Below are 25,733 nucleotides of genomic sequence, written 5' to 3' on the forward strand. Positions count from 1 at the left end.
TATCAAATTTTCTGTGTTGAGTAGATTTGGTGATACAGCATTACTAGAAAAACGATAATCTAAAAAAAACAAGGAAAATACATTCTACTGCAGCTTATGTTGTATAGAATCAAAATCTTTATTTACCAAGTGTGCTTACACAAAGAATTTGATTAGCTTTAGTTTGCCAATTGGTGCTTTGGGATGATGTGCACGCTGATTAAGTTGAGGGTTAATTCAAGTGAGCCAATTGAAGGCAGAGTGATCATCTTTCAGCAGGGAAATCTTTGAAGGAGCAGCAGACACCATCCACATCACTTCTGACAAACAATATAAAACTTTAGAGCGCATGGCACGTCATTGATGTAACCTGTGAAGACATCAGTTAAGACGTTCCAAGATGAAGGTTGTTCAAATATTCAGAAATCACCAATTCGTTTGTGCAATCTTACCAGTTGGCCACATGTGCATACAGTATTCTTGGTATTTGGCATTATTGGGCTCTAGAATTCCCCATTGAGCACGCTTGCTGGTCTTGTCCCAATAATAGGTGATGTCAAAGGTGGAGCCATCGATCCATTGCCAGTGATAATACTGAAAAATGAAAGGAGGTAGCACCGAGCTGCAAAGAGTGGCAAAGAGGGAGGAGATAAGGCGTGAGAGGGTTTAACACAGCCGAGTGTAATCTTAACCAATCAAATGAACGCCTCTCATTGTCTTTAAATGCGCCGGACTGGACTGAGCATCAGAGGCCACTATGAGTATCATTCACCAGATACGCCACGTCGTGGGACACATCATCTGTTCCTGACAATTACATTAAACACAGCATCACGCTAATCCAAGCATCTTGTTTTCCACCGGCATTCCTGCTGTACATTGCCAAATAGGAAAACCTTTGATCCTGTATTCGCTGTATCTCCTCTCGATTCTCCTTGAGAAAACGGAACCATAACAAAATATATTTGAACAACCAACTTTATATTAATCGTTTTTAGTTGTCTAATAGGTCACTTTCTGTTTCCACAATGTCTGCGCTGTGTGTTGGCTCATTTGTGATTGGATTACTAAGCGGAGGGGCGACCTGGTGAGCTGTCTTGTGTTTTTTTCAGTTCTAAAATGTTGATTTTGAGGGACAAGCCATTTATTTAGGGGGGCCCAGCCCCCGCACCTTGCCCCAGTGTAGAGTTGGCCCTGGTCATCATACTTTCAGCTGCTGTCAGGTTGCGTGACGTCTGAGATGTGATGGGACAATTAATACAAAAATGGACAAGCTGGTTCAGACACTGAAATGTGCGCGACAGTCGTAAAAATCTGCCTGTGTGGTTTTGGTGACGTGTCTGCACAGTGCGCCTGTCAGCCAATGCCCCATTATGCAGGCAGCAATTCACCTGCGCCCCGAATAGACCAGGTTGGAGCTGGCAAGCTTTCGTTTGGCACGCTGTTTTGTCACAAAATTGTCACTGCACCAAGATGAAAATGTTGGCTAGGCGCAGTCCAGTCTACCAAATTACCATATTGGCTGCGCACAGTAGTGTGCTGCACCAAATTACCACTGTGTGGGCTGTGCCTTGCTCTGCCACTCTGCGCCACCTTGCACTGCACCACGCAATTACAGCCCATGTATGTCCATGTATGTCAAGCTGTGGTTATTACATCACCCACCGATTTGAAGCCGCCAAGCCAAATCGAACCTTCTTTAGCAAATCCCTTCAGGAACTTCACCGTGGCTTGGCTGTGAACTGAGGCCAAGTGTCCGCCTAAGGCTAAGCAGTACTCCTGAAAAAGCACAAGATTGGCATGACTAACTGTGGCTGTAGGCAACCTCCTCCATGAGATGGCATTAGCTGCATGTGGCTTTCAAATGAACAGCGTGTTACACTTGTGAACAATTCGGCGAGAAGCCTATGAATGATCAGAGTAGAATAGTGGCAATGTGCAAGGCATCATTGCTACCCATAGTAGCTTGCTGTTCCCAGCGTTCAAGCTGTACTTCTACATTTCACTTACTTTTTACTTATTTTGTCAGATATTGGGACTTCGCCTAGAACTTCACCTGTGTATACATACTGTTGTTGAATAATGGGCACGATATGGTTTTGCAGGTGTGATGGAGTTGATATTGTTGTGGTGAGGGAGAAAGGAGGATGTTGCTAAGGACATTTGAAGAAGGGATGGCATACCTCAGCTTCATTCCAGGTCTTCTTTTTATCAACATACAGGTAACAGTGAGTGCCATGTGTGAGCCATGGCGGAAAGCAGATGCCTGTGAGAGACAATATATACAAATAAAAAGCATAACACACTATTGATTGTAAAGAGAAATGGATTGACATGCTAACCTGGTTGTTCCTTGAGAGTCTGTCAATGTAAAACAAAGAATTCTTATTCAAGTGAAACGATTCTTTGACTTGACTCATCTTATCCTACTGTTTTGATTTCAGCCTGGCCCCCAATACTGTCAGTAATACCTGACATATACTATGACATCATCTTTCTACTCCTTTTTGGACATGTGAGTTGTACTTTTTTTTCCAACAATTTAAACTTTCTTGAAATTTTGACTTGATTCCCAAAATATTTTCACTTTCTTCTCATAACATTAATGTTTTCCACAACCTGATTGGAACTGACTGGAACAGCTGCTAGCATATCAAGCTAACTGGCTAACTGGTGAAGTTTAAAGTTGTTGACCTGCAACCGTGCCATGGTACCGGACCCGCAATTACAGATTCAAAATCGGAAATCAGGTCAGTCTGGCTGTTGAATGAGGAGGTGGACAACGCCTCAAGTGAAAACAACAGTCACACAATTCCAAGATATTCCCAGGGGCAAAAAATCTGATACGTGCATCCATCCATCTTCTAGCGCTCATTCAAGGTCAGGTCAAGACGTCTTTCTCAGCCACTTCGTCCAGCTCCTCCCGCCGGATCCTGAGGCGTTCCCAGGCTAGCTGGGAGACAGTCTCTCCAACGTGTCCTGGGTCTTCCCTGAGGCCTCCCCAGGGAGGCGTCCAGGAGGAATCCTAACCAGGCGCCCAAGCCACCTCATCTGACTCCTCTTAATATGAAGAGTCTCGGTTCTCAGTGCTTCTCACTTGATCTCTAAGGCAGAGCCCACCTACCCTGTGGAGAAAGCTCATTTTGGCTGCTTGTACCTGTGATCTTGTCCTTTCAGTCACTACCCAAATCTCATGACCAGTAGGTAAGGGTAGGAACATAGATCGACTGGGAGATTGAGAGCTTTGCCTTTCAGGTTAGCTCTCTTCACCCCAACGGACCATCACGGCACCAATTAGCTTGTCGATCTTGTGTTCCATCTTTCCCTCACTCGTGAACGAGACCCCGAGGTACTTAAACTCCACCACTTGGGGCAGGATTTCATTGCTGACCCGTAAATGGCACTCCACCCTTTTCCGGGAAAGAACCATGGATTCGGGACTTGGAGGTGATAATTCCCATCCCGAAGGCTTCACACTCAGTTTCAAACCGATCGAACCAGAGTTGAACGTCAGGTCTCGAAGCCTGCAGGACCACATAATCTGCAAAAAGCAGAGACACAATCTGGCAGCCACCAAACCAGAACCCTTCAACGCCCTGGCTGCACCTGAAAATTCTGTCCATAAAAGTATTGAACAGACTGAATGACACTGGGCAGCCCTGGTGGGGGCCAACCCTCACTGGTAACAGGCCCGACTTACTGCTGGCAATGTGAACTAACTCTTGACAACAGTCATACAGGGAATGAACAGCCAGAATCAGCTGGTCCGATACCCCATACTACCGAGTCTTCCCCACAGAATTCCCAGAGGAACATGGTGAAATGCCTACTCCAAGTCAACAAAACACATGTAGACTAGGCAAACTCGCATGCATCCTTAAGGATCCTGCTGAGTGTAAAACCGGTCCACAGTTCCACGACCAGGACTAAAACCACACTGTTCCTCCTGAATCCGAGATTCAACTATCGACCAGTCGACCCGAAACTCCACGGTCGCAGTCTTGTATCTCGGGGGCTGAGGTTTTCAAAAAGCTCCGAAGTGGCAGAGCCCGTGGGTGGATAAGATCCGCCCGGAGTTCTTTATGGATGCTGTGGGCGTGTCTTAGTTGACACGGCTCTGCAGCATATCGTGGATATTGGGGGCAGTACCTCTGGATAGGCAGACCGGGGTGGTGGTTCCCCTTTTCAAAACTGCAGTCCAGAATCTCATATAGAGCTTCAAAAGCTAACCAAGGTAGCACTTTTACTTCATGTATGTAAACATATCTGTGTGTCTTTTACCTTGTTTGCGTTGGGTGCTCCACCGTTCAGCTTGTCCTCCTGTCCTGCAATTTCCTGTAGTAGAAATGGTAATACTGTGGTACTTGCTGTCCTTGTATGCAAATGAAGTATTCCTGTGTCATTTACCTTGTCCATGTTTGCTGCTCCACCATTCAGGCCGTTCAAACGTCTTGTCATATTCTGTAGTATTACATGTTGTGGGTAATACTGTGGTACTTGTGTGCAAATCAAGTATCCGTCTGTGTTTTACCTCAATCCTGTCAATTCTGACGCGTACATATTCAGCAAAGGCAGCCAAAGATTCAGTCAAGCCCTGCAGAGGACATGTTATGGGTCACTGTGTAGTCTAGGACGGGGGTGGCGAAGCTTTTTGGCTATGAGCCATGGAAGCCACATTTTAAAATGGATTTTCCTGAGAGCCATGTCATATTTTCAACATTGAATACAAACAAATGTGTATTTTTTAGAATAGAGTAACAATAACATTGTTATAGTTGAGCTAAGCAATGATAATGCATGAATAGCATGAATGCCATGACTGGTGCTGCATGGTTTTCCACCCTACTTCGTATCTTTGTCTAAAGGCTTTGCTGTGCAGAATAGCTAGCTGGTTATTTGATCAAAGGAGGGAAGGCCCCAGTCGGTGACCACACGATGCATCCAGAAAATACGGGAAGGGCAGCTGGCATTGGCTCTGGCCGCCCACGTTGCACTAGAAAATGTAAAGTCTGATTTAAGATTGTAATGTCAAAGTTCCTAGTTATCACAGGTTGCAGGGGAAGGCTTTAAGGGAGACACATAACAGCCAATCATGTTCACCTTCAATAAACCTTTAACGTCTTCAATAAAGTGACGTTATGTTCAATGTTGGACTTTCTACAATAATTTTTCTAATTGAAAAAATGACTTGAAACAGACAAATGATGAAGTGTTGTGCTGCAATGTAGAAATGATATCAACTGTGAAATGATATAAAAAATGCACATAAAGTCAAATATGTGTTGAATACTTTCCTCCAACAGTTCCATGTGGGCTTCCATCTCAGTCATCAGGTTCTGTATGGGAGGACATGTTGGTTACTATACTCCAGTGCTTCCTGTACATGCATGGAAATAAGTATTCACTTGTGTTTGTACCTCGCTGATCAATGGTTCTGGGGGATTAGACGTCCCTGACACCATGGCCATCAAGATGAGTCCAGTAATGAAGGTCAAGCGGATGTTGGCCACATGGAGGATGAAGGCCTTTGAAGTCTTCCTGCCCGGTATGTTTACTTTGCTCTGCTTCTTGCAGGGTATGTCTGCTTTGCTCTGCATGTTGCAAGTTCTGCTGTGATGGAGTCTGCCTGTACTTGAGAAGATGGAAGAGGACACTTGATCAACTCACATCCACTAGTTTTTATTGTCTATTTATTTCCAGAAGCCTGTCAGCTTAGCTTCAATATTTCATCATATGTATGCTTGTGTATGTGTATGCAAGTATTTTATTTAGTAAAAATAAGCACTAAAATGTGGCTAAAACTGTTCCAAAAGACTAAGACTTGCAAGTCACTTCGTTGAAATGTGATTGTGGACTGAATGTTGTACTTGACCCCCACTTGAGTTGTATTTGTTGTCATCACACATACGTACAAGCCACGTACCCGAAGTGGGGTACAAAGTGCGGTAAGACAGGGCTATAGACGCAATAAGAGTTCCGACTTACCAGTTGGTTCTCTGGTCTTGGATGCTTACTTTGGCTTGTGCGGCGTCTTCTAGAATTGCAACCTGCAAGGGTAACTCCTTTATAGCAACATGTCATATGAATCATAAACATGTCATCAAGGTACGTGTCAGTCGCATCCTTGTCATGGAGCTTTGATTTCATCACATCAAGAGTGAGGAGTTATTCGCACCAACAGTTTCCACCCCCCTTCTCGTTTACCTTCTACACTATACATAATGCCCTCTGCATTGAGTTGTGCGCCTTTGGCTTTCCACTGAGCTTTTTTCATTCTCTGAGGCATTATTTTGCGTGACTTTCAAAATGGAGTGGTATTCTTTCAACAATGTCTTTCAAAATTTGTGTTTGTATCATGCATACCTAATGCTGCTTCTTTTGCTATTTTATCAGCAAATGCATTACCTGTTGAAGCTTCATCTTGTTTGCGACTGTGTGCAGCACATTTACACACCGCAACTGCTGTAGGGAGTTGTACTGCCCCAAGCAGCTCAGTTAACTACTCTGCGTGTGTACCGTTGATGTTTTCATGCCTCGGTTTTGCCTTTGTGGTGCAAACACATGAAGAGTTGAAAACGCATGCTGGCTGTCTGTCCAAATAGTAACTATTTTCCCTGTCATCAATTTGTCTCTGTTAATCCAACTAATTCAGCAGCCTGTTCTGAATAGCGAGATGGTAGCTTTCCAGCTTTTAAAACAGTGTCAAGTGTTGATGAGCCATCAACATAAACATGTAAAGAGTTGTCAAGGGCTAAGTCTTTTAAATCTGCTCTGGGGCAGATTGGCCTTTTGACTTTTGTCTATAGACAGAAATATAAAATTGTCAAGAATGTGAGATTATTGCAAAAAAAAACCAGATTCCTTTCAACTGGCACACCTCTATTAATTGCATGTGTGTATTTTGTATATTAGTTATTTTGTGTACAATATTTGTTGTAATTTTCTCTCCTGTATGTTCAGATATGTAAATTGAGGGTTGATTTGTATAAGTGTCTGTTCTCTCACATTTTAAGGTTTTCCTATTTTATTTCAAGTGGTCATTTATCCCTATGGTTCCCCAAAAGGAGCCCACAAAGCTTGTCATATATTGTGGGATTGAGGATGCTTGGTTTTAAAAGCGACTTCTTCACTGCCAAGATTCCTCCCAGGGTAGCCTTGAGCTAAAGCTTATAAAGTACATGTGCAGCTACAGCAGTGGACGGTCTTCACCCACCATCTCCAGTCATGGCTTGAGGGCAGCTGTCACCACTATTGGCCAATTGTAGACCAACTGGAATATACGATATAATTGGTCCTCTTCTTGTTGTTCTTTCTTTCTCTTGTTTGTCACTATTTTATCAAAATATTGTCAAATATGTCTATAAAAGTATTACTATATAAAGTACATGCATGGGATGAGAAATTCCCTGTCAAACCCAATCTGCACACGGAAAGCTGTGCTGATTTGTTCAGTGTTAAGTGTCACTGTCAACCGACCAATCCAGTTGGTTGTGTCGTCTGAGAGCTCATGAGGAATGGCTTCAGATATGTGACGTGACAGAGGGGGATGGGCCTGAATGTGAATCACACTTTGCATCCCTCTGGGGTCGCACAGGGTGATTATGTTTTGTTTTCTTTCAGGAAAGTACATATTACACAGGGAAGAATGATGATTTTATCCATGCACACAAACAAGCAGCACCATTTATGTGGAGTTAAGACTTTACTGCTTACTCACAGTCCTTAGTCTGAATGTGACAGTGTGTTGTGGATGCTCAGACTGAAGGTAATAAGATTTTGGACAGGATGTGGATAATTGGTTTTCCCTGACTGACCAAAGAAGCCAGACAGTGACCTTCACATGAAAATGAAAATCCATCTCGTGTTTGGATACCTTGGGGTTTCCAGAATGCACATAACAAAGTTTACCTTTACAAACATGAAAGTAAAAGTTCACAATTTTATGTTTGATAGATTACTTTTTTGTTACAACAATGCTTCAAGAGCGGCACAACTACAGTATGCCCAAAATATGCCACATACTGTGTACACAACATACCAAAAGTGCATTCTGCTGTTGCAGTGTTTTGTTTGGTGTTTCTTTGGTGTACTGGATGATTGAAGTCTTATCAGCAAATAATATTTCTTATTTTAACAAGCAGTAAGAAGAGCTAAGAAGCAACAACACAACAACAGCTCATCATCCTGGTCACACACTGCTGTGGGATGTCATAGCATTCCTCAAACAGTTGTCACCAGTCAACCAGCATGGTTGTGTTGGAGAGTCGAGCACCAAAAGCACGTCATAGTCTTTCTACTTCTAAATTCTGGTTCAGTTTTGCTCACTTTCACCATAACTCAGCTTCACAATGCAAATAGTAACAACTGCTTAGTGTCCTGAAAAATATTATTGGAAAGCTTATTTCAAACAATTGTCTTGTGTAGAGCTGTGATTGACAGGTGACAGGTCCACTGTGTACCCCGCCTCTTGCCTGAAGTCAGCTGGGATAGGCTCCGGCATACCCCCGCAACCCTAGTGAAGATAAGCGGCATAGAAAATGGATGGCTAGGTGTAGGGGCAGTATAGTACAAACAGCTCATATAGTACGATGATGCGGTGTACACCACTACACACCATTTTATAAAATAGTGTAATATTACCATATTGTCAGTCAAAATTGGTAAAGACAATTGTTTTTGATCCAGCTCTTATACAGTATTCGACCTCTTTAGATGGTGGGTGAATACCTAATGCTCAGTAGTGAGAGTCAAATGTCTAACCATGTGTCTCCCATTCAGACGCATTCTGCTGCAAGCACGCATGAGCCCACTTGGCCTCAGTTCAAGTCCAAGGATACTTGTAGTCACATCAGGACATTGAGTGAATAATTCACAGCTTAGACATTAAAGTTTAAAAAAAAAAGACGGTGAGTGACACATGCAGGGATAGCGTGAGCAAAGGTCCTTGGGATTAGGAGTCTGCTTTTCCAACATCACTTGTATTGGATTTATGAAAGTTGTCCATGTCATGTTCAATGTCAAACAGGCATTTAAACTTTAATGAGCTATACAGGAATTTTAAATGCAACATGACATTTTAAGTGTCGTATCCATCATTTCTTGTTGATATAGATACATTAATTCACTTGATTTGTCCTATTCGTACTATTGGTTTTAACTTTCTGGTGTGCTCCTGCTTTGGAAAATTCGCTTTTTTTTGCACTTGATCTGCTTGCAACTGAATTTTCAAATTTTTACATGCTGCTTTTTTACATTTCTATTTTTGTTTGTATGTATTACATATACATTTTTACATCTCTGTTATTTCTGCAGAACAGATCTCTGTATATAGGGCTCTATATGTAAAATGAAGAGTGGGGGAAAAGCAGTTTATTAAGAGAGTAATGTGGGTTTAATCTCAGCCCTGAACATCCATCCATCGATTTTCTATGCCGCTTATCCTCATTAGGGTTGCGGGGGTATGCTGGAGTCTATCCCAGCTGACACCGCAGGGCACATATAGACAATATGTCACACTCCCATTCATACCTATGGACAATTTGGAATCGTCAATTAACCTAGCATGTTTTTGGAATGTGGGAGGAAACCGGAGTACCCGGAGAAAACCCATGCATGCAAACTCCCAAGTGGAGAATCGAACCCAGGTCTTCCCGATCTCCTGAGTGTGTGGCATATATGCTAACCACTCGTCCACCATGCGACCACCAGCCTGGGACTGTATTAAAATTATGTTGTTATTTTGCACAAAAAGTTAAAATTACAATTATTGAACAATTTTTTTTTATGTGGCCCAGAATTCCTTGTGGCACAGTGATACGGTCATTTTGTAATGAGGGTTGTGGCCGAGGGGTTTATTTTTTTTTACAAAGACACCAAAAAGCCCTTACTGTGTCCCCCCGTCTTTTTTTTTAACAGGCAAAGGGGGAAATTGCAGCTGCCACTTAAATTCATATGTGGAGATACAGAGTGATGGTAGTGTGAGTGGGGGTAGATGGACCGACCAAGCACATGTCCTGCTCAGTCACACTTTTAGAAAAGGACTGGGGCAGCTCTGTGCAAGCATGACTTTTCAATTTGTTATATGAGTGGCTTGGCACTGAGGCTCAATAGGAGTGTAGCCATGCACCAGTCTTCTGCAGAATGCTTCATCTCCACCAGGGGTTAGCAAACATTACACTCAAAAGAGCCAGTTTACCTCCAGTATAGAAAAATATTCCAGAGCTGCAACAAATCACACAGCTTATATACTTTTTAGTATTAAGTTTTAAATCGTTTTAAAATTGTTCCAACAACAATTAGGTGCAGAGTGCATGTGTAGGCCTAGTTTGGAATAAAACACTCAACTATGTAGGTCTTTTCAAGTTGTTCTCGTATTTGTGTAAAATTAAGACAACATAACTAACCCTGAACACCCCATTAAAGTTCACATAAATGCCCATCAGTGCTGTCTGCTACCATTTACATCACTTAATTCATCACAGGCAATTGAATATACTCGCGCTGATGATGATGTCATCATGCCCACTGGTGATGTTTGTCACCTTCCATTGTCTTGTCCTTGCTGGCTTTGGAGAGAGAGACATTTCTTTCATTTTTTGAATAATTTCCCGTTTATTTTTTCATTTGGAGAATAGTGTGTTTGCTCTGCTCAAACTTTGGAAATTGGTCTTTAACGCCCACCTGCATTTGGGAACTTCACAGAAAAAGTTGACTGCTTGCTCTGAAAATGTTTAAAGCTGACCTATTTTGTTTTAAATGACTTATTAAACTAATTTTAGACCTTTATTTTGAGTTCTGGACTCCTATAGAGTAGCTACACACGATAACCAACACAGAAAGCTTTCTGGAGCTTCCAGCATTTGCACCTATTCCAACTGTATTTCCTTGGATTTCCAAAAAGAGTGGGGATGAGGGCAGGCCAACATGGGCACGCCCATATAAAGAACTGTCACAATAAGCCTCTGAAACCTAGCATTCAGAGGTCCACTTCCGCTTTTCCTTGCTCATCCAATCAGCAGTCAGAACACAGTCTAGATGCAATCATGGACTTGCAGTGAGTTGGATATTTCACAGTATTTTTGAAACTGCACATTTCCTACACTTTGGTGTTAAAAAAATCACCAAGCAATCATTGTAATTTCGAAAGCTTGTTTTATGTTGATGTTGTCACCTTAGGTCATATTGTACTTAGCAGCCAGGACAGAGACTTCATCACACTTTTCCTCACGACCATCAATGGTACATTTTGCTTACATTTTCAGGCCCATTTGAGAATTTTGGTGGGTTTCCACATTGCAAGATTATAGTAGCATTCAAGTTTCAAGGTTCCGTTATGTAGTGTTACCTGCTTCCCATTTTCACCATCATTGATTTCCTATTTAGCAACATTACATATACATGTCATTGTGGTGTACTGTATGTGCTCGTTGATAAAGACGAGCATACAGCTGCAACAGGGCTTGGTGTTGAAATCATGAATGACACTGAAATAATATTAAATGTCAACTCCACTTTTTATAGCAGTCAAGATTCTGTCAGTCATTTCCTCCAACCAGCCGTTAATAATGGCTACATTGTTTAATACACCACATTCTGTATATAGTATGTACATAATTTGTATTGTATGTATTTAGTCTGTAATGCGTCTGTGCCAGGTCTACCTTTACACAGTTGTGTTGTGTCATACTGCTCAGAAGAAAATCTTGTCCAGATGGGCTCCAGTGGGGATTAAGAGCACTCAAATACAAGTAGATGGACAAGTGATACTCCAAAGACCGACTACAATTACAACTAATGGATGGCATCAATAAGACAAGCTTTGTTAAGCTTTAGAGGTTTGGAGTAATGTTTTACCGTTGAAGTTGATAAGCCTAATTCACTTTTACATATATCATGCTCACAAATTCCCATTTTATAAGACAAGCTACGTGGATCAATATTTGCAGGAAATAAAATGTCCAAATTATATAATTGTTGGAATTGGAATGTGAGGGATGAAGTCTTTCCTCTATATGAAAATGTACTGTGTGGCTCAATGCCCATGTTTGAGGTTGATGATTGGATGATATCACCTTGGCACCAAAACCGGTCTGGGTGCTTCCTTATCTCATCTGGACATGCCAACATTGATGTAATGCAAAGAGGCTCTCCTGGGGTCCATAAATGAGGTTGACAGAAGAGGCAAGTCTTGTAAAAAGTTACTCTCAAATATCATAAAAGAAAAATGGTGTGTGTGTGCAAAATCAATACAATCCCTGTTTTAGACCCATCTGGAAACACTCCATTAGGGTGTGTTACAAATGGACCAATCCACCGACTGGTGATTTGGTGTTGTTGAGACCCCAGGGTGCCACCCTGTAACACCCCTCTATGGTGTTTGTTGTACAAAAGATGTGGATGGAAATATTGTATAATATTAGGCTTACTTTTCTTAATAATTTGGGTTTGTGTTTTCTAATCTTCTAATCGAGTATTCATTATTAGTAGTAGCAGTGGTTCTCAATTATTTTCTGTCATGCCAGAAATGTTTTTGCGCCCCCATAACCCACAATTTTAAATAATATTGAAAAAGACTGAAACTGAAACTATCGAAATAACAAAATGGAGCATACAAGTGAAGAATACATTCAAATGTAGTCTACAAGTTTATTGATGTGTGTACACTACACAAAGCGAGGAAAAAAATATCATCATTCCTCAAATTGTATGTGACCTCAATACCCATCAGTCAAATTGTATTACTTCACATATGGGAGGGGGTCCTCTTTTTTTATGGGCCTGGGCTTCTGTGTGCTGCTTTGCTGCATCAGTGAGTAAGGGTCGAAATGAGGTTTTCAATCCATCCATCCCGTCTGAGCATGCTGCATGACACCAGAAGCTGCTCATTGCTCGGCCTATTTGAGCAACAGCTGAGACATCACACACCCCACTGACTGTCCGCTCAATGTATGACATCATCTTTCGCTGCTGTGTTTTATGTGCATCCGGAAGAGATTCATGTCTCATGGCTAAATTAAGGCTGCTGTAGCTGGTCTGCCTCATTACAAGCTCCTAATAGCATTGCAGCTATTCATGTGGGTTTCTAGCATGTCTTATCTGTTACATTTATTTTCCATAAGATTTTTCTCTCCAACTTGCTCATCCTCCTGTCTCTCCATCCCTTTCTTCATGTCTCACCTCCCTTTTTCCCCTTGGGTCATGCGACATGTGCAATCTGCAACCTCAGTACTCTGCTGTCTCCCCAGGCCTTGCCATCACCCAGTACCGTCCCCCCTTGTGCTTTTAGGCCCCTGTGTTTAATTTATGAGCTTCCTGTAGCTCCTGTCATGTCTCATTGGGGTCACAGGAAGGCACAGTGTAAATAATGGAGCATCCCCAAAGACGTGCTGACAGTCAAAGCAGCTCCAATGCGCTCCAATGGTGAGGACATGTAACTCGTGAGTTGCCTTACTTAACTTCACACCTATGTCATACACAAAACATAATCTCATATGGGAGCCACAGAGCATTGCTATATATATACAATAGGTAGTTGTGGATAAACAGTGGATTGCATTTGCAGGAATCTTTATCATTGCCATTTGGGTAGTTTATCAACAAGTTGACAAGATGCTGCAAATATATAGTAGATATTGTATTGTGTGAGATAAAATAGGAAATTAGGGCATTGTCACAGAGTTCATTCTAAACACATTTAGATGTAATAAGGTCTTATTCTTTCATGACCCGAGCACATTTTCAATGAAAGTGAATTAATAAGATTGCAAGACATTTTCTGAAGATATATTAATGAAAAAAATATTTATACTTTGATAGTTCCAGTATATTTTCTCAGTACAGGCACATCTGATGTACCTCCTATCCTTACAGTGAAAGATTTGATTTGTTTTATTTGAACAGTTGATTGTTTAATTACACTTAAGTATACATTGCATATCACAATTTGTCATTTGACATGCTCAAAAAGAGTTTTTTCAATCCCACACCCTTTTTGTTTCCCATCAATTGCTAATACATTTCACAGCTGTTAATACATTTCCCATCAATTGCTAATACATTTGTTCATTTCCCATTCAACATTGTTCCATTTGCCAGTTCTGAATAACTCTAGACTATGATAAAAAATGATAAAGGAATATAACAAAATTCGAAAGCTAGAAATGCAAAATAGTCTACTAAGAATACTAATGTAATAACATTAACTGTGATTAATTAGTCATATTTAATGCATTATTTCTTATAGCATTAATCAAATGTTTAATCTCTAACTTGACTTTTTCAGTATGCGAGTTTCCCTTGAATAAAGTTTGTTTTTGTGCGTTGGGCTTCTTATGCTTGAGTTGTTCGGGGGTGGGAAACAGTGGTCAGTCACATTCTGAAGTGGACATGTTTGGGCTTGTTTAGCATTCACTGATAGGCTCCAATTGTAGTTGGGAGGGCAAAGTGAGGAGAAGAGGAAATGAGAAAATGGAGGAGCATGTGAAAGTTGTCATATATTTGCAGTATCTCCTTCTCATCCTCCTTGAGAAAAAATGTTCTGTAAAACATATATACTACAGCCACATTTTAACAACCAACTTTATATTAGTCAATGATTTTAGTTGTTGTTAATTATTAGTTGTCAATTTCTCTATTGTGATTGGATGGTTACTAAGGGGAGGGAGGGAGGGGCGATCTGGCAATCTGGGTTCATATCCCATCTCATGCACAATAATACTTGATAAAACAAAACACTACTCTGGCATATCTACTGAAACAAGGAACTATACTGACAAATAAAGTGATGTTTCTATTGCAGGTGATATTATTATTAGTAGCAGCAGTAGTAGGAGTCTTAACAGCATGATACAGCTGGTGATATTTTGATTTGTGGATATTAAATAAAGTTGTATATTTGGTTTAAATGACCAGAGTGTATTTCTTTTCTAAAGAAATAAAAAAAGAAAGCGGTGGTAAAGCGCTCTCTGCTGGCCGTCCTGCAACATTATACTGATAATATATTTCTGAAAAAATAATAATTATACTATACTTGCATATATCGCCTTTTTTCATGATATTATTAGAAGTTTACCTCTTTCTTTAAAAAAAATTCTATTACCTCGTATTCCAGTATGCAAAATGTGATCAAAGATGTGAAGTAAATCATTATGCAAAAATTATCCTACGTGGTATGGCATTTTAAAATAAATTAAAAAAGAGTATGCAATTAATAAATTATATTTTTGGAATAAAAACTACAGATTTTTATTGATTAAAACTGAACATTTTGAATGAGCTTTTTAAATTGCACACTAGATGGCAGTACTGCACTACAGGTTGTATTGTTGTATTGACAGATGAAGTGCTGCTGTAACATCATATCACATTCCTTTATGTACATATATATGCATTGTATGCCAGACCCATATTTTTAAAATAGGGAACAGATTGGTTGAGAAAAAAAGTCAATTAAGATGTGCCTCAACAAAAATCAGGTTGCCATTTTACCCAGGCCAGAAATGATAAAACTACAAGCTGTGACTCCATGTGGAGTAGAACAGTCTGTACTATATACTCACCCTTGCTGTTCAGACAAGGAAGAGAAGAATTTAATGGAAATGACTTGATCTCGCTTCACCTTACATTGGGTCCCAGCAGGACCTAAAGAAGGCAAAAAATCACACTTTTCTGATGGTTAATTTTTTGCCGTTTTTCAGGTCCGTGGTTGTCTCAGATTCTCCTTTTTTAAAGGTGTTTAAACAACACTTGTCTGGTCCGGGAGGTGGACAAAACCCACCACACATTCATCGGGGGTCCTGGCAGGACCTAAAGACGGCAAAAAATCCCACTTTTCTGATGGTTCCTTTTTTCCCATTTTTCAGGTCCACGGCTGTAGCAAATCCTCCGTTTTTCACGGTGTTTAAACAACACTTTTATGGTCCGGGAGGTGGCAAAACCCACCACAAATTCATCAGGGCTCCCGACAGGATCTAAAGACGGCAAGAAATCCCACTTTTCTGATGCTTCGTTTTTGCCCATTTTTCAGGTCTGTGGCTGTCGCTTTTTCTCCTTTCTTTGAGCTGTCGAAAAGGACACTTTTCTGGTTCGGGAAGTGGACAAAAACCACCACACATTCATCAGGGGTCTTGGCAGGACCTAAAGACGGCAAGAAATGCCACTTTTCTGACACTCGTTTTTTTGCCCGTTTTTTTTTTTTGTCTGTGGCTGTCGCTTTTTTTCCTGTTTTCAAGATGTTTAAAACGACTTTTTCTGGTCCAAGACATGGACAAAACCTACCACAGTCATGCAGCGATAAATAAAGATAATTCTGCAAAAGCTTAATTAAATGGCATAAATTCTGTTTACAATGTCTGTGAGTGATTTAGTGAGCCACTAAATTGCAAGGGGAGGGCTACAGCGTCAATGCATCAACCTCCGTCCTGCTGCTTTATACATTATGTGCTGCTTTCACACTCCAATAACAGTATGTTATGGGGTTGATTCAGGCTGAGGGTATTTGTGTTGTAATAATGACCTTGTAACCTGATGAGAAGTCTCTGAACCTGCTGAGCAACACCCACCTATTTGTTCCATGACAGCCTTTATTGAACCAGTACCATGCACAGCTCATCATTTTCGCAGCTTTGCATCTCACATGATTGAGTGAAATTAGATTGGTTGTTGTTTAAGGTCCATTACAATCCTGATTGGGCTTCACATTTTAATGGGAAGTGCCATAACATCAGAAGTTCCCTTCTGGTGAGTTTATGCAGTATTGTGTTTTACACCATTAGAGACTCTCACAAAGACAAATTGGTTACATTAGCAACTGTCTAATGTTCCTTTGTTACTTGTAAGAACAAGGTGGCATGTATTTGTAGTCTTATGAAAAATGATGCTGTTATATAACAAAGATGGTGTTTTTTTCCATCACCATTGATCATTTGAATGGTCGGCACTCACCATACACTTGATCAATGATTCATTCTCTCTCAACAATACAGTACATTTTCTTTTAAAAGAAAATCTACTCCTCCAGTATAACTGATTTGACAATAATTAAAGGTAGCTCATAAGCATTGTTTTTATGGTAATATGATGCCATCGCTATCGATGTAAAAACTTAAGTGAACAAGAAAACCATAGAAATGCCTTGATACCAGCTCTTAAATTAAACCCTATGAGCTATTTTTGTTGTCACCATATTTGTCTCAACAAATGTACCACGCATTCAAATGAACAAGAAACCGAAGAAACAATCTAACCTTATTGGACAAATATGAAAAAGAGTTTCAATCATTTTAAGCAAAATTTTAATTTGAGCATAAGCGAAAGCAGAGGTGTCCAAAGTCTCACCTAGGAACCATTTTTAGTCTCAAATTGTTTTTTATCTGCCCATGACATGTTGTAAATATAAAATTAACATAAATGCTATAATTATAGCTTGGGTGTTGTTTTGACCTAAAACAGCAAAAGATGAGGATAGCAATTAATTGGACGCAGGAGATAATTGCTGAATTAACAAAGTTAAAACTTCATAAGGAACTGTTATTCTTATACCAATAAGATTACAGTATTTTATATCAACACAAAAACATCCCGATGTGAAAGATGTGTAACTTGGAAGAGTTTGCAGCTGTGGAATGGGCGGATTACGCGATTCCCAGTATGCTTTAAAAATAAAATTATTATTTTTGACTGTCTTATGCCTCTTTATGGTGTTATTTTTAGTCTTGTAATTTATACAGAAGTACATGCAAAATTATCCGTCCATACATATCCAACATATTAAGCAGAGAGAGAAGGGGTGGACAGGACATAATGATTGGGCGATGGGGGGGGGGGTGCAATTCCATGGTAACCTCCTAAAATGAAGGAGCACAGTGTGGAACTGATAAAAAAAGTTAAAAAAAACCTTGGCATACAAGTAAATTTACATTTGCACAAGTAAACAAAACATAAACATAAGACAAGCGGCACAAAGGGTGGCACTAGTAGCCTGGTGGCCAGGTTATACAGACAGGGTAGGGTGTAATATTTACTGTTTTTAGTCATGTACAAAATTTGAATGCCAGAGGAGTAGTTTATATTGGAGTAGTTGCTTAACACAGATCACTGTAAGCACTTTGTTAGATAAGGTCTGCGAGGCAGGCCAACTCATTTTACAAACAGTTCTGTGGGCCGGATGAAATTGCAGCGTTGTGTTCCCTCCTAATACATCTTTAGCTCTCTCTGCAGCCCATAATGGCTAGCAGAAAGTAGTACTTAAAGCCCAGAGTGCAATGCAACTACAGTGGCAGGCACCCACACTAACTAGTCCATGCTGCTAACCTTTTTTTTTCCAGCAGATGAAAAACTGAAGGGGCTTTAATGCTGCAACACTGCTTGCACATCACTGCAGGCTATATCTCACATGCACTGTGTGGCAGAAAAAAAGTGCAGCGAGAGCTTTTGGATCAAGGGGGAGAGAATTATAGTATAAATTTAATGAGGGCATGTGAAGTGGGAATCACAGCATTGGAGAGCTCGGTGCAACACTGGCTGGTGGAGAGAAAAGTGCAGCCCAAAGCAAAGAAGCTGGAGCTAATCCTTAAAACTGATTCAAGCATCCTGGTTCTTTATAAGAGAGCAAAATAAATGAATTGTAACATAATCACCAGAGCTCTAAGACTAAAAGATACAACATGGACAAGAGCACAACTCCATCGGGGTGATGAGACCAGCATCCTTGCTGGGCTTTATCTTTCTGTGCGCTCAGTTTGGAGGAGCCCTTCAGCGAAGAAAGACGAATATTGAGACCGGCTCAGCATCCCCTCGCAGTGGATTATGATTGTATGTGGCCAATCTCTCAAAGGTCAAGAGAGGAGATTTGTCTACTACTACCCGCCACTCTGAATCCCAGTGGTGTCTGGGCAGGAATGATAGAGCAGTAGGCAGTTTTTCTGTCATTTATTTTCTTCTCATATGTCATATGTCAAGAAAGGATGCAAGGCGTGTAATTTCATGTGTTCTGTTTGAATTTCCTGATGCCACTATTCCCAAGTGTTTGTGTTGTATAAATACCTCTGGAAAAGAAACAGCCTTTTTTTTTTTTGACTGTATTGACGGAAAACTTTTCTCGTCTACTTCCACTAGTCCTTCATTTGTTTTGCTCCCTCGCCACCGTATCTTTTTGTGTTGTTTTGCAGCTGGTGCTACAGATTGGATTCAGCATTTCCGGAGTTTAAAAATTCCCAAATGCTCATCCTTGCCTGCTTCGTTCAAAGATGGCAGCTGGATGGCACCCAAAGCCAGGGGATCTTTGCAGGGTTGCATCCTCTGCGATAGTAAGCACTTTGAACATAACACATTCGCCATAGTTTTTGTTTGCTTGGATCCTCTTTCCCTCACCCTGGCTGTAGCGCTTTGTAAGGCCAGGAACCAGATTTGGTAACTATGTTAAAATGGCAGTAAAAAAACATTAATCTGCTTTTCTTCATTTCGCACTGTCAGTGCTCCAGCCCTAATAATAAACATTACGATTACAATAGGGCGGCACGGCGGAAAGCTCGGTGCAACACTGGCTGTCGCCTCGGCCATCTCTGTGTGGAGTTTGCATGTTCTACCCGTGCATGCGTGGGTTTTCTCCGGGTACTCCGGTTTCCTCCCACATTCCAAAAACATGCTAGGTTAATTGGTGACTCCAAATTGTCCATAGGTATGAATGTGAGTGTGAATGGTTGTTTGTCTATATGTGCCCTGTGATTGGCTGGCGACCAGTCCAGGCTGTACCCCCTCTCTCTCCTGAAGACAGCTGGGATAAGCTCCAGCACCCCCACGACCCTCGTGAGGAAAAAGCAGTATAAAATGAATGAATGAATGAACGATTACAATAGAGCTTTCGCACTCTCGGTGCGAAACCAAAAGAATAGCCTCTCCTCGGAATAGAGGAATTAATTGCACCTTGCAGAAAAGGTATTGGACAACAGGGCAGCCGGTGAATATCAATATAGTAAGCTCGGCCCTGGTAAATGGCCATTATGTAGAGCTCCGCAACACCCGCTGAGAAATAAATTAACTTATGAGAATAGACATTAAGAACAAAGACACTTCAGAACAAAATCACATTTAAAGTCAAAGAACTACGCTTAATTGTATTACCCCAACTTTGAAGTGTAGGTGAAATCCAATTTCAAAGTCTAAAAGAGCCAGAGCCGCGTAAGTCGACACACTTGCGTCAGTGTATTCCAATGAAAATGACACCAAAGTAATGAAATGCTATTGATATTGGCAAACGGGGAGCTTTTGAAGGATGGATGAAAACAATTACTCACATTAAAGGCACTCTACAGTATGATGAGATCGTATTGAGATAATACAGCTTTAGACTGATGAAAGATGAATGTCATTCTGGTAACCTCTTCACTAAAGAATCCTTATAAACGACTTTGACTTTAAGATTATATCTTGAGTCACTTTTAAAACGCCAACATTGCAATCACAAACCAATGTTAGTGATTAAAATGTTAAAGGCGAAGTCTGCCTTGGTTAGGTATGACATAAACACTCAAATGTGTATACTCCGCTCCAATGTTAAAAAGCCATGCTTGGAAAAGTTTAGCTACGAATATTAGCTATCGTTGACTATATTGCCCAGAAACTGATAAGATATATGTATTTGTCTGTACTGTACGGACCGAACTCAAAACGGAAAGCAGCGAAATGCAACAAAATGGAGAGCAGCGATGCATACAAGCATGCTGAGTATGACAAAATTCATATATGTTGGCAGGCCTGCGGTAATATACCCCTGACAGTACACTGTGCCTCCCAGGGGGGCCCGCCCCACTACTTGAGAAGCAATAGTAGATCCCATTACAACTACACACTGACTCCAAATTGTCATTCGCTTCTCTGAGACTACTTTTGTGTAAATACACACGCAACGGACGCATACATAAAACAGCGGTGAGTGAAAGCCATAAACGGCAATCATTTTGATGCGAAAATGTTGTGATCAAAAAGATCCGCCGGGGCGACTCTGTAATCAGGAAAAAAGCAGAAACAAACAAACAAAAATAAGGCACACCTATAGGTGGTGCTGTGAACTGACACACAGACACAAGCAGGTGTCAACAAAACAACTGAAGAAGAATATAAGATTGCATATAAGATTGTCTACCGCATGACCGGCTTGCATAATGTTTGATGCAGCAGTTGTACTGTACAGGTGTATCTAATGTTGTGGCCGGTTAATGCAGGTTACCACGTGTTTTATGATGACTTCATCAGAATCAGAATCAGAATCAGAAAAGGATTTATTGCCAGGTATGATCAAACACATACTAGGAATTTGTTTTGGTATAGTAGGTGCAGACACATCTATTAAAAAAGAATGAAAAATACAAAATATACAGAATAACAGTATAAATATATGTTTTTGTTGTTATTCCGGAAGTGCAGTCTGATTGTTTTTCCTAAAAACATCATCATTCATGCAATTAAACAAAAACACATAGTATCAAGGAAAAAGTGATCCTGCTACTCCAGCTGTGTTGTTGCGCAAGTTTGAGTCTTTGTTTTCCAACATCAGTCTCCCATTCCCATTACCAATTCAGCAGATGTTTCTCTTTAGTCAGCTCCCCTAATTTGCCATGCAAGCTGAGCTGTCAGGGGGGCGGAAGGGTGAGTGTTTGGTGGGCACAATCTTCAGTCCTTATCGCACTTCCTCTCATCCATCCCTTTCTCTTTGCCTCACTTTTCCCAGAGTGGCTGCCCACCCCTTGCCATGACTTTGTTCCCCAAATTAACTTCAGGACCTTCTGTGATTGGACTGAGCCAGCGGAAAGTCAACTTTAACCTTGCTTATTAATTGGATATGGCACCCTCTGCTGTCATTGTCAAGTAGATAGCACACACCTGTTTTTAAAGCACTGTATTCATGGGGACCTGTCATTGACGTAGTACATCGCTCAGCCCATTCACCCTCATTACAACCATCACTATAAACTCTTATCTAATTCTACACCAGGGGCATTCGACACGGAGCTTGTGAGCTACCAGTCGTTCACCACTTTATTTTTATTTGCTCTCAAATAACAAAAACATTTAGTATTTTAAACATAGGCCAGCACTCCTGATTCTGAAGGCCCTGAGTACACTGACATGGCAACAAATAGAAGCCACAATGTGATTTAACAAAAATCGCAACATAGACACATATGTGTACTGGAAGCAGTGCAGCTAAGAAACAGGCAATGAAGATAATAGATGTTTTGGAAATGTAGGCCAGTTCTTCTGGTGGTGTTTCAGCCAGCAGAGAAGGCTTTGCTGGCCCTGACGGCTCACTACTGGTTTACAGTAATTTGTATTTGAGAACACAACCATGATAAATGGATCTGTACTGTTCCTTGCAAAATGTCCAACCCTGATGAAAACTCTTGTCATTAACATATAATGACATTATAATGTATAATTTGGTTAGTTAAAAAACAATATAATACTATTAGCATGTTAGTGTGTCTGATCAAAAAGACCAGTTGAAAAATTGTTAAAATACGCATTGACCATAATGAGGTTTTAAGTAGAGCTACAGTGGGACACTGGCACTTCTGGTGGTGCAGGGTCGTCAAACGGTGGTTTATTACATGCTTACATGCAGATGTTGCAGCGGGCATCTTTCATGCGTGAGAGCCCTTGACTGGTTTTTCAGCAGGACAACGCTGTAGTTCACAATGCTTGCTTAACCAAGGACTTCATCAGGGAGAATAACGTCACTCTTTTGGACCATCCTGCATGTTCCCCTGGTTTAAATTCCATAGAGAACATTTGGTGATGGGTGGCAAGGGAAGTTTATGAAAATGGCCATCAGTTCCAGACAGTTGATGGCCTTTGTGAAGCCATCTTCACCACTTGGAGCAATGTTCCCAATATCCTCCTGGAAACACTTGTATCAAACATACCCAAACTAATTTTTGAAGTGATTAGCAAGAATGGTGGAGCAACTCATTACTGAGTCCTACTGAGAATGTTTTCGAGTTATTTTGTAATTGTGGTCTTAAACTTCTGATAAACAACCTATTTCAGTTTAATTGTTGTTATCAAAAAAATATTTTCTCAAAGTGCTTGTTATAACACTCCCCCGTTGTGCTTTTGCATATTGTTGATGTACTTGAAACCTCATTAAGATCCAAAAACGCAAAAGCTAAATTTGAGCAATTTTTCAACTGGTCTTAAGATTTTGACCAGGTCTGCATATGGTTTATACTGAGCTTGCATCTACTGCAATTTCTGACATGACAACCCACTCAATAAACATTGACTTTGGATGTGGATATATTGCAGATGTAATGCATCGCAAATGCTTATTTTTTTGTAATGTTTTATGATGTATAACTCATGTTGCTGCATTCCAGAAAACGGAAACAAAAGTCTAATGTCTGCTGACTAGGGAAGGTGAATTGGAACACTTTTAATTCTGTCAAACAAAAAGAAATGTGACATTAGCTATCTTGGTTACTTGGACACTATCTACAACTTTTTGACAATCTGACACTAATGCACTACACGTTTAATGCTAAACGACATACATATCAAAGTTACGTTGTTTACTTTCGATTTTACAGTACTGTATATAGCGTTCATCGAGTGCGTTATGTCAGTAGAGACCTTCAGTTCAGTGCTTCAAAGAGCCTTTGAACACATTCAAACATCAGCCATGGCTGCTTGTGATATGAAGCATCAACAATGGCCAAAGAGCATCCGAAGAGACTATCCTGCAGATAAGCACAAAACATTCATTCTGTGCTTTGCTGGTCCTCCTCCGTAGACATTCCTCCTAATACTGTCAATCTTGCCTTTATGGTTCTATATTATATTTTGGCATTCAAAGGTAACAATGCACAACAAACATTCTGACATGCTGCTTGTGTAAACCCTGTGGTTCTTTATAACATGTGATCTCCATTGAAATGATTTCATCAACGTGAAAGCCATATAATCAAAGAGTTTGTACATGCTGTATTCACCTCATCATTTACTGTCAATACGTCATGCGATTCCTTGCATGCACATGTGGTTTTTCCAATTGGGGGCGCTATTGAGCTACAAAGTGACAGGAGTAAAGAAAGACTTAACCTCTTGCTCTGCCCTGAGAGACCACTCTATCATAAACATTTCAAAAAGATGATAGAAACACAATTTCAGCGATAATAAAAGTGCTGACTTTCATACTTGATATCAATAGTTACAAAAATAGGGAGCGACAACACAAATATGGCACCTGTGGAGGATATTTGCCAGTTGGCACCAATTCATGAAGAAATGTTGATTGTACAACACCTGCACTAACTTTACTTAATTTCTGCAACTATGCAGAAATGAATGTACTCACAAACACGTAGCTTTGACATAAATGTGCCAGATTATAGCAAGCTGGCTGTTTGATTCAGGACAGAATACACACACAGTATTTGAGCAGTGAGCCTGTGTGGATGTACTTGAGCAATGTTTGTGCATCTGTTTGGGGGCTTAAATGTGTGCAAACGCAGATGTGAATATGGATGTGTGTGTGTGTGTGTGGCTGAGTTGCATGTTTGGGCTCGACTAACAATACAGGAGAGCAACAGACAGCTCCTGGCCCAGAAAATGTTCAAATATTTTCTCTCGAAATGCTGATGAAAAGAAATGAACAGCAGAAAAAAACAATAACAACTGCTCAGCAGTGCCTTTTTTCTTCACTTTCCATCTGTAGTGGCCTCACTGTTACAACCTCATTCCCACACTGCATGCATACTGTTTGAGCGCAGTGGAAGTGTCTGTTGTTGTTTTGTTTTTTATAGACACAGCATAGCTGGCGGGACTGACATACACAATATTCGTTCTATGTCCTTTCTCTAGTTGAGAGGGTCAGAAGAGAACCCTTTGCTGCAAGTTGCCAAGGAAACATGTGGTCATGATAAATTGGGATTTTGGCAGTAGCGGCATTTGGTACCTGGGCCTTCAGTGGGGACTTCACCGGCTAGAATTTCTCTCGGCAGATACTGTGAGGGATGTTAAAAGATAAAAATATATCTGGCTGTACGTTGTCATTCACCCTGACTGAGATTCGAGCTGCGGTCCACTGTGCATAGTGCTGGAGGAAGGGATGAGCAGCTACACATAGTAATCTGCACAGAAACCTTTCTAGATCTTCCAGAATCTGCACCTATTCCAGGTGTATTTCCTTGGATTTCAAAAATGATCTGTTTTAATTTATTCTGCCCACTCCACTGTGATTGGTCCCATTCAGCTTGTACATCTAACAATTTGTACCATGGCATGCCCATATAAGGATGTCACTGGCCAGTGACTTCTCACAAGGCTCACTAGGAAGTCACAATTAAGCCTCTGAAACTGAGCGTTTAGAGCCATCCTAAAATTATTTCAGAGTTCAACTTTCCAAATGTGCAAACTAAATTATCTGAAACTTAGGCATCGTTTAACACGATAATACAACATTCTAACAAAATGTAAAAAAGCATAATAGATGCCCTTTAAGAGTTCAAGTCACCGTATACTGTGGGAGCTAACTGAGTAAAATGCACATCTCACCCACCAAAAGCTGTACCGGACTATCAAACACTCGGGACTAAAGGGAGACTCAAACCGTAATTGCCTGCCGCAGATTGAAGTGTAATGCATTCTGGATGTAAATGTACCTTCATAGTGGAGAGTCCCTGGTTCTCTGACAAAGTGAAAGGAGCAAGTAACTTCATCTTTCTGCCTGAACAGTTCCACACTTTTCCATGAGTCAGCAT

At 40.7% G+C, this 25,733-nt stretch overlaps 2 protein-coding genes across 3 annotated transcripts; both read right to left on the reverse strand.

The window, feature by feature from the left end:
- Window positions 1-69: 69 nt before the first annotated feature.
- LOC131128200 (C-type lectin mannose-binding isoform-like) lies at window positions 70-5,311 on the reverse strand. 2 transcript variants are annotated; one of them, XR_013627121.1, is made up of 9 exons: window positions 5,273-5,311; window positions 4,511-4,572; window positions 4,387-4,440; window positions 4,261-4,314; window positions 2,322-2,340; window positions 2,163-2,245; window positions 1,645-1,758; window positions 432-601; window positions 70-349 (listed from the first exon to the last, which is right to left on the reverse strand). XR_013627121.1 is itself a non-coding variant. In XM_078789305.1 (9 exons), the coding sequence occupies exons 1-9, from the start codon at window positions 5,307-5,309 to the stop codon at window positions 294-296; spliced, it is 621 nt and encodes a 206-aa protein (XP_078645431.1). In that variant the 5' UTR covers window positions 5,310-5,311; the 3' UTR covers window positions 70-293. The 2 variants fall into 2 exon arrangements, 1 of the variants encoding a protein (XP_078645431.1); XM_078789305.1 differs by having other exon boundaries at window positions 432-573.
- Window positions 5,312-5,339: 28 nt separating this feature from the next.
- Window positions 5,340-25,733, reverse strand: LOC144898222 (uncharacterized). Its single transcript, XM_078789270.1, has 3 exons — window positions 25,635-25,733; window positions 5,965-6,026; window positions 5,340-5,610 (listed from the first exon to the last, which is right to left on the reverse strand). Exons 1-3 carry the CDS (start codon window positions 25,731-25,733, stop codon window positions 5,340-5,342), a joined length of 432 nt encoding a protein of 143 aa, XP_078645396.1.

This window comes from Doryrhamphus excisus, linkage group LG3, assembly GCF_037039965.1.
Source record: "Doryrhamphus excisus strain RoL-2023G ecotype Guam linkage group LG3, RoL_Dexc_Guam_v1.1, whole genome shotgun sequence".
Classification (NCBI taxonomy): Eukaryota; Metazoa; Chordata; class Actinopteri; order Syngnathiformes; family Syngnathidae; genus Doryrhamphus; species Doryrhamphus excisus.

Bases quoted from the DNA above. Each gene is read 5' to 3' on its own strand.
- LOC144898222 (XM_078789270.1), bottom strand. From the start codon at position 25,733: ATGCTGACTCATGGAAAAGTGTGGAACTGTTCAGGCAGAAAGATGAAG. The intron at 6,027-25,634 runs GTACATTTACAT...TTACCCTTGCAG, and splicing joins AGGGACTCTCCACTATGAAG to GTTGCAATTCTAGAAGACGC. The intron at 5,611-5,964 runs GTAAGTCGGAAC...CATCTTCTCAAG, and splicing joins CAAGACCAGAGAACCAACTG to TACAGGCAGACTCCATCACA.
- LOC131128200 (XM_078789305.1), bottom strand. From the start codon at position 5,309: ATGACTGAGATGGAAGCCCACATGGAACTGTTGGAGG. The intron at 4,573-5,272 runs AAAGTATTCAAC...GTCCTCTGCAGG, and splicing joins CCACATGGAACTGTTGGAGG to GCTTGACTGAATCTTTGGCT. The intron at 350-431 runs GTAAGATTGCAC...ATGTCTTCACAG, and splicing joins TATGCACATGTGGCCAACTG to GTTACATCAATGACGTGCCA.